The sequence below is a fragment of the Microchirus variegatus genome (genome assembly GCF_963457635.1).
Source record: "Microchirus variegatus genome assembly, chromosome: 18".
In the NCBI taxonomy this organism is placed as follows: domain Eukaryota; kingdom Metazoa; phylum Chordata; class Actinopteri; order Pleuronectiformes; family Soleidae; genus Microchirus; species Microchirus variegatus.
In genome coordinates this window covers 24391384-24400926 of record NC_139819.1, presented here as the reverse complement: position 1 = coordinate 24400926, position 9543 = coordinate 24391384, and the positions used below count along the sequence as shown (strand labels likewise).

Below are 9543 nucleotides of genomic sequence, written 5' to 3'. Positions count from 1 at the left end.
ATGGAAACCAATCAGAAGGTGAGTCAGGACTTAGGAGGGTTGGACCCACAGAAGGAGGCGTCGCTGCGAGCGCTAACACAACGTACAGGATATCAACTAAGACAGGTAGATGATTCAAGACGTTAGCGCGCTAACATGCTAACACCTGTGTTTCTGCACTGACTCCGCCCTCTTCTCACCTGTGAATCAGGAGAACGGTCAGCGGCGTTATGGAGGTCCACCACCGGACTGGGATGGAACTCCTCCAGAGAGAGGGAGTGAGATCTTTGTGGGGAAGTTACCTAGAGATCTGTTTGAAGACGAGCTGGTTCCTCTGTGTGAGAAGGTGAGAGAACGTCCAGAACGTCCAGGAACGTCTAAGAACGTCCAGAACGTCCAGAACGTGGTGGTTCACAGGGTTCTGACTTCTTCTTCTTTCTTCTTCAGTTTGGTCAGATCTATGAAGTGAGGATGATGATGGATTTCAACGGGAACAACCGAGGTTACGCCTTCGTGACCTTCAGCACAAAACAGGAAGCTAGAGCTGCCATTAAACAACTGAACAACTATGAGATCAGGTCAGGACATGTCTTCATCTTCATCATGTCTTCATCTTCATCATGTCTTCATCTTCATCATGTCTTCATCATGTCTTCATCTTTATCATGTCTTCATCTTCATCATGTCTTCATCTTCATCATGTCTTCATCTTCATCATGTCTTCATCATGTCTTCATCTTCATCATGTCTTCATCTTCATCATGTCTTCATCTTCATCATGTCTTCATCTTCATCATGTCTTCATCATGTCTTCATCTTTATCATGTCTTCATCTTCATCATGTCTTCATCTTCATCATGTCTTCATCTTCATCATGTCTTCATCTTCATCTTGTCTTCATCATGTCTTCATCTTCATCATGTCTTCATCTTCATCATGTCTTCATCTTCATCATGTCTTCATCATGTCTTCATCTTTATCATGTCTTCATCATGTCTTCATCTCGTCTTCATCATGTCTTCATCTTGTCTTCATCATGTCTTCATCATGTCTTCATCTCGTCTTCATCATGTCTTCATCATGTCTTCATCATGTCTTCATCTCGTCTTCATCATGTCTTCATCATGTCTTCATCTCGTCTTCATCATGTCTTCATCATGTCTTCATCTCGTCTTCATCATGTCTTAATCATGTCTTCATCATGTCTTCATCATGTCTTCATCTCGTCTTCATCATGTCTTCATCATGTCTTCATCTTGTCTTCATCATGTCTTCATCATGTCTTCATCATGTCTTCATCATGTCTTCATCTCGTCTTCATCATGTCTTCATCATGTCTTCATCTCGTCTTCATCATGTCTTCATCATGTCTTCATCATGTCTTCATCATGTCTTCATCTCGTCTTCATCATGTCTTCATCATGTCTTCATCTTGTCTTCATCATGTCTTCATCATGTCTTCATCATGTCTTCATCATGTCTTCATCATGTCTTCATCTCGTCTTCATCATGTCTTCATCATGTCTTCATCTCGTCTTCATCATGTCTTCATCATGTCTTCATCTTGTCTTCATCATGTCTTCATCTCGTCTTCATCATGTCTTCATCTCGTCTTCATCATGTCTTCATCATGTCTTCATCTCGTCTTCATCATGTCTTCATCATGTCTTCATCATGTCTTCATCATGTCTTCATCTTGTCTTCATCATGTCTTCATCTCGTCTTCATCATGTCTTCATCATGTCTTCATCTTGTCTTCATCATGTCTTCATCTCGTCTTCATCATGTCTTCATCATGTCTTCATCTCGTCTTCATCATGTCTTCATCATGTCTTCATCATGTCTTCATCATGTCTTCATCTCGTCTTCATCATGTCTTCATCATGTCTTCATCATGTCTTCATCTCGTCTTCATCATGTCTTCATCTCGTCTTCATCGCTGCAGGAACGGTCGTCTCCTTGGCGTTTGTGCTAGCGTGGACAACTGTCGTCTGTTTGTTGGTGGGATTCCCAAAACCAAGAAGCGTGAAGAGATCGTGACGGAGATGAAGAAAGTGACCGATGGTGTGATGGACGTCATCGTTTATCCGAGCGCTGCAGATAAATCCAAGAACCGAGGTTTTGCCTTCGTTGAGTACGAGAGTCACCGAGCTGCTGCCATGGCCAGACGCAAACTCTTACCAGGTATCAAACCCTCAACCTTCAACCTTATCAGCTGAGTTAGCGGTTAGCGATGATAGCGTGAGGAACCGCCATAAACACAGTGAGAGATAAGATATGGAAACTGGAGTTTTGCTTCAGCATGAACTGGATCTGTGTTTGTAGAGTCCAGGTGAGGGGCGGAGCCTTAAGCTGGGGGGGCGGGGTGAATGAATCCCTGTGTGTGTGTGTGTGTGTGCAGACATGGTCACATGATTGGTCGCTCACGTCTTCTGTCACTCAGGTCGTATTCAGCTGTGGGGTCACGCCATCGCCGTGGACTGGGCGGAGCCAGAGGTGGAGGTGGACGAGGACACGATGGCGAGCGTGAAGATTCTCTACGTTAGAAATCTGATGCTGCAGACGAGTGAGGAGACGATCGAGAAGGAGTTCAACCACCTCAGACCAGGTAACCTGAGATTAAACAAACCTGAACCTGAGATCAAACAAACCTGAACCTGAGATCAAACAAGCCTGAGAGCAAACAAACCTGAACCCTGAGATTAAACAAACCTGAGATCAAACAAGCCTGAGATCAAACAAACCTGAACCTGAGATCAAACAAACCTGAACCTGAGATTAAACAAACCTGAACCTGAGATCAAACAAACCTGAACCTGAGATCAAACAAGCCTGAGAGCAAACAAACCTGAACCCTGAGATTAAACAAACCTGACATCAAACAAGCCTGAGATCTAACAAACCTGAACCTGAGATTAAACAAACCTGAGATCAAACAAACCTGAACCCTGAGATTAAACAAACCTGAACCTGAGATCAAACAAGCCTGAACCTGAGATTAAACAAACCTGAACCTGAGATTAAACAAACCTGAACCCTGAGAATAAACAAACCTGAGATCAAACAAGCCTGAGAGCAAACAAACCTGAACCTGAGATTAAACAAACCTGAGATCAAACAAACCTGAACCCTGAGATTAAACAAACCTGAACCTGAGATCAAACAAGCCTGAACCTGAGATTAAACAAACCTGAACCTGAGATTAAACAAGCCTGAACCTGAAATTAAACAAACCTGAACCTGAGATCAAACAAACCTGAACCTGAGATTAAACTGAAGCCTGAACCTGAGATTAAACAACCCTGTAGCTTGAGATTAAAGGTCCCATATTATACCCTATTAACCCAAGTTAAACTAGGTCCTGATGTCCTAATGAACATGTCTGTGTCATGTTTTAGTCAAAATATCATAAGGATGAAGAACAATAACAGTTCAATAACTCTGACAAAACAGCCTTTTTCAGAACGCTCTGTTTTGTGCCTGATCATTTACATGTGAATGAGACCCAGGTAAACACACATCCACTGCTTCCAGGGGAGTGTCGATCTAACTGTCGCCACTTATCACCTATTGTCATGCAGCGTCGTCACAACCCCCGCTCCATATACTCCATAATAATGTCCGTTTACCTGTTGTTACTGAGTTTCACCGTAAAGCCCAATTTATACTCCTGCGTAAAGTGCTCTGCGTAGCTACGCAGAGTCCTCTGCGTCGACGCAGAACCTGTCGAAGAGCCTCTGCGTCGTCTCCGGGTGCACGGAATATTTTTTAAGTGTCCGTCACTCCGTCAAGGGACTACGGAGACGGCAAGAGCTGCGATTGGTCCTCAGGACAGGCCGAGCTAAGCTGCTCTGTGCCGGCTCTCAGTGCGCTCCGGGCGTCCTGACAGAGGCGGAGCTGATCCCCGCCGATAACGCCGCTGCCGAACTATAAATACGTCATATCTATACACACACAGCACATGTTTAGACTCTAAATGGCCAATTTCTCGCCTCAAATTATCTTAAAACTGCGTTCCGTGACACAGAAAAGTGAGAAACGGCCACTTTTTCAACAACAACAGGCTTTCTCTCTCTTTCTTTCTCGGACGCCATTGCTCACTGTAGCCAGAAGCACAACAACCTTGCGCAGCGACCCCTACTGATCGGGCGGGAAACTGCAGCGAGTGTCCGTCACCACGACGCAGAAGTATAAATGCTCGAGGCGTCTCCGTGGTGACGCAGACGGATAACGCATACGCAGTCGGAGAAGTATAATGTGGCCTTAATGCATAGAGTGACCACGATTTTGGCTTCTCGCGATCATAAAAAAATCGAAGAAAAGCGATTAATGCGCCGCACCGCGCGGCGTGTATGTAAATTCCCATGCTAGAAAAAGACCCTGAACGCACCAGTGTAACTGCGGCTCCAACTGGTGTGTGGATCAACAACACGAGGAGAGAACGTGGAAACACGACAGAAAGGCAGCCTTTGGTTGAGAAGAAATGTAGGACAACATCTACATCTTTCTGCAGTGCTTTCAAACGTGTGCTCCTCATATCACCACAGATCCACATGTCACTCGCTAACCGCAGGCACGTAACTGGTGCGTTCAAGGTGTCCCTCCAGCATAGGAATTTACACACACGTACAACAACAAAGGGCTTGTGAAGCTTGTGAACATTTTTTTCATTAATAAAATATATCCACTGGACACAAAAATCCTCTGAGGCTGGAAGTTTGTGTAAAACACTTTGCTCCGCTGTGCAGCCACTCTTCCTCCCTCGCCTGCACTCTCGTATTTCACAGGGACAAGGGGGAGCTACGGTGAAGTACTCTGTGAAGTACTCTGTGAAGTACTCTGTGAAGTACTCTGTGAAGTACTCTGCCTGGCGGGGTGCCAACATTGACGGTCAAATGTACGCACTGTCGTCACTTGGTCAGGAGGTGTAAACATCTGGTGTTTTATCACCTATACTTACACAAAGTGGAACCACTAAAACATGACTGAGTCTTGTTTTTTCACATTTTGGCGACTGGTATGGCCCAATGAGTCCCACATATAAGTACTAAAAGATTAAAAAGTTGATTTTGCACAATAGGGGACCTTTAAATTGAAGACTGAGAGGGTTTTTGTTTTCCAGGATCAGTGGAACGAGTGAAGAAGATCAGAGATTACGCCTTTGTCCACTTCACTCAGAGAGAAGACGCCATCAACGCCATGAAGGCTCTCAACGGGAAGGTCAGTGAACCACTAGGGTCCACTAGGGTCCACTAGGGTCCACCAGGATCCACCAGGATCCACTAGAGTCCACCAGGAATCACTAGAGTCCACCAGGATCCACTAGGTCAACTAGGGTCCACCAGGATCCACCAGGATCCACTAGGGTCCACTAGGGTCCACCAGGATCCACCAGGATCCACCAGGATCCACCAGGGTCCACCAGGGTCCACTAGGATCCACCAGGGTCCACTAGGGTCCACATGAAGTGTGAAGACCTGATGGTTATGGTGTGGTTTGTCTTCAGGTGGTGGACGGTTCTCCCATCGAGGTGACTCTGGCGAAGCCGGTGGACAAAGACAGTTATGTCCGTTACACCAGAGGGACGGGAGGACGAGGATCGTCTCTGCTGCAGACGGACTATACCACTTACCCTGTAGGACAGGTGAGACACCTGAGTCTTTCTGTCATGCTGTTCCTGAGCAGCAGGGGGCGCTCACAGTTAGCTAACGTAGCCTCTCTGCAGGTCTACGACCCCTCGGCAGCGTACCTGGGTGCGCCCGTCTTTTACGCCCCCCAGGCTTACGCTGCTCTTCCCGGGCAGTTTCGCTTCCCGACGGCCAAGGCTCACGTCGGTGGGCGTGGCCTGATCCGGACGCCGTCTGTTCGAGGTGAGGACAAACCAATCGATAACCGCACACACGAGATTTTTATAATCAATGACAGATTTCAGATGATCTTATACCGAGAATCAGCCGTGATCCATGTAATCAGCGCTAATGTACGGTTGCCATGGCGACCACTGTGGGTGGAGCCCAGTTACCATGGTGACCACTGTGGGTGGAGCCCAGTTACCATGGCGACCACTGTGGGTGGAGCCCAGTTACCATGGCGACCACTGTGGGTGGAGCCCAGTTACCATGGCGACCACTGTGGGTGGAGCCCAGTTACCATGGCGACCACTGTGCCTGCTCTTCTTCTTCTTCTTCTCCTCTGGTTGATTTCCGGTGATTTGATTGATTTCACTGCCTTTTCGATCTCCTGTAGACATTTACATGACTGTACCTGTAGGGGCTGCCGGGGTGCGGGGCCTGGGTGGGCGGGGCTACCTGGCCTTCACTGCCGGGGGCGGAGCTGTGGGTCGAGGCGGCGGCTGCGCTTCATCTTATGGCCTGAAGGCGGAAAAACATCTGGAGGAGAAACTGTTTGACCTCCTGCCCGGAATGGAGCTGACCCCTATGACCCTGAAGACTGGAAACATCAAACCTGCACCACAGGTGAGACACTGAGGACACATGAGGACACACTGAGGACACACTGAGGACACACTGAGACACTGAAGACACACTGAGGACACTGAGGACCCACTGAGACACTGAGGACACACTAAGACACTGAGGACACACTGAGGACACACTGAGACACTGAGGACACACTGAGACACTGAGGACACACTGAGGACACACTGAGACACTGAGACACACTGAGACACCTGAGGACACACTGACTTGTCCCTCTCTTGTCCCCCACTTGTCCCTCACTTGTCCCTCACTTGTCCCCCTCTTGTCCCTCACTTGTCCCTCAATTGTCCCCCTCTTGTCCCTCACTTGTCCCTGTCTTGTCCCTCTCTTGTCCCTGTCTTGTCCCTGTCTTGTCCCTCTCTTGTCCCTCACTTGTCCCTCTCTTGTCCCCCTCTTGTCCCTCACTTGTCCCTCTCTTGTCCCTCACTTGTCCCTCACTTGTCCCCCTCTTGTCCCTCTCTTGTCCCCCTCTTGTCCCTCACTTGTCCCTCTCTTGTCCCTCAATTGTCCCCCTCTTGTCCCTCACTTGTCCCTCTCTTGTCCCTCACTTGTCCCTCTCTTGTCCCTCAATTGTCCCCCTCTTGTCCCTCTCGTGTCCCTGTCTTGTCCCTCACTTGTCCCCATGTCTCAGGTTCTTGAGGACTTGTGTCAGAAGAATAATTGGGGACAACCCGTGTACCAGCTTCATTCAGCCATTGGTCCAGATCAGAGACAACTGTTCCTCTATAAGATCACCGTCCCTGCTCTGGCAACACAGTATCCTACCGTGTACGGTATAACACTGATGCTACTGAAGCTAACGATGCTAACACCACAGCGCTACGTGACCCTGACCACGCCCCCTCTCTCTCTCCACAGACATCCCTTCACTCCCGCTAAACTGTGCGCAGGAGTAGAAGAAGCTAAAGTCCACGCGGCCGAACACACGCTGCAGACGCTGGGCCTGCAGACAGAGGGCGCTGCTGATGCTACCGCTGTGGCCGATGTGGCCTTCCCAGGTATGTGAAGGTCCGTAACCAAAGCCGACTAACACTCACGCAACAAACACAGCTGGACACTTGGTTAGCATGATACGCTAACGGATCAATCACTAGACAGTTAGCTGGATAGACAGCTAGAGAGTTAGTACGACAGCTAGCTAGATAGATATTTAGATAGATAGCAAGACAGTTAGCGATAGTCTGTGCTAGTAAACTTTAGCATCTCTTTGCCTCACTAACAAACTAACATCTACAAACTTTCTCCTCATTTCAAAGCGGTGAATCTTTGTTTAAACCTAGCGTCCGTTTGTCTGCAGGCTACGCGCTGGCTAACGCGGCGTCGTCCTCTCAGCTGAAGCAGGCCGTGTCTCTGGGTCAGGACCTCGCCGCCTTCACCACCTACGAAGGTTACCCCGCCTTCGCCGTGGCCACGCGCCACAGCGACGGATACGGCGTTTTCTAGAGGAGGAAAAGTCGTCGTCGCACGTTTTCGTACAAAAATCACGTTTTTATAAAAAGTTTGAACGCAGTTTCAGATTCGACTGAAGTGAAAAACATCAGATTAATTTCCTGAAGATAATCCCTCAGATCGTCCATCACCTGAATCACAGGTCGTCTTAGATTAGAGATTAGTGAGCGGCCTGTGATTGGCTGTGAATTACAATGTTTTCTTTTGGTGAATTATCTAAATTCTTTTGATGATCATATTATTCCGACACATTTTTAAACTTCCTCTCATCTTTAAGCATCGGTGCTAACGGTCAGCTACATGCTAACAGCTGATCAGAGTCATTGAAAACTTCCTGTTTACAAACAACGAGAAATCATTGGTTTTTTTCAACTTCAGATTAAAAACAGGATATTTGCTTATTTTTGGGCTTTGAACAGAGACAGTATTATGGGTTAGGATTAGGATTATGGTGCGTGACGCACTTAGAAGTTATTTTTGTAAAAGAGAAAAATATCCTTGTTTTTATAGACGTTTTACCTCCGTAATCTAATCAGTGATAATCTGTTTGGTTTTCAGATTAAAAAAGGAAAAATGTTGATAATCTGTAATAAAGAAGAAAAAACACAGTCTGGATTATTCTGATTTCCTGTCAACGAGCTCGAGCTCAGATTATTTAATCCTCCATGTTTCCATTTTCTTATTTTACCCAGTGTGCTGCCCCCTACTGGTGTGAGGTTAACACATGTAATATTTGTGACAAACACCAGAGAATTTTAAAAAATTATTCACAACTTTATTTTGATAAAGACAAAAACAAACATTGAAACATTGTTGCAATAAAAGATCGTTTTGTCTCATTATCGTCGTCGACGGCGGCCATTTTAAATCCTGCTGCTGCGTTCAAGGCGACGAGAGTCACGTTAAACGCAGCGCCACGACAAAACGCCGCAGAGTGACGAAAAAAGACAGAACGACGCCGTTTAAAAAAAAAAAAAAATATTAACCATCGACAAATTTGTTTCCATGGGAAATAAAGTGATCATGTGATGTAGGAGGGGGCGGAGTCACCGTCCATTTGTCCACACTTCATCAACAGAAGCAGTTTCTCTGGCACATGTCCTCAGGCGTCCCTCAGGCGTCCCTCAGGCGTCCCTCAGGCGTCCCTCAGGCGTCCCTCAGGCGTCCCTCAGGCGTCCCTCAGGCGTCCCTCAGGCGTCCCGTGAACCCTGAAGCGATACATGCAGGTGTAGTCCTCGTGTCCCCAGTTGGACAAAACTCGCACCTCGATGATCTGGAAGCTTTGATGGTTTTCCTCCTGTCAATCAAAAAAACAAAAAATTTAGCGTCCACGCCGTGATTGGACGGCAGGTAAGCGACCGTGCTGTGATTGGACGGCCTGTTAGTGACCAAACAACAAATTTAGACAAATTTAGCGACCGCGCTGTGATTGGACGGCCGGTTAGCGACTCACGGTGACGGCGTACGTCTGCAGAGCGTCTCCGTCTCGATCGTACGTGTAAACTCCGAGCAGTTTCCCGCTCTCCTGACGCTCGTCGTCCAGACCCTGAAAAACAAGAGTTTAAATGATCGAGTCATTGTGAAAACGTCGGGCGCAGGCGTTAGCGACGTTAGC

The 9543-nt window shown here is 47.3% G+C and overlaps 1 protein-coding gene across 2 annotated transcripts; it reads left to right on the top strand.

Moving 5' to 3' along the window:
- Positions 1–7922, top strand: a1cf (apobec1 complementation factor; the record flags this gene model as incomplete). Of its 2 annotated transcripts, none has more annotated exons than XM_083904563.1 (12): positions 1–105; positions 191–325; positions 427–557; positions 1925–2163; positions 2423–2587; positions 5102–5199; positions 5486–5623; positions 5705–5849; positions 6250–6455; positions 7111–7247; positions 7338–7477; positions 7777–7922. In XM_083904563.1, the coding sequence occupies 12 exons, from the start codon at positions 1–3 to the stop codon at positions 7920–7922; spliced, it is 1785 nt and encodes a 594-aa protein (XP_083760689.1). The 2 variants fall into 2 exon arrangements, with proteins under 2 accessions (XP_083760689.1, XP_083760688.1); XM_083904562.1 differs by having other exon boundaries at positions 6226–6455.
- Positions 7923–9543: the final 1621 nt, after the last annotated feature.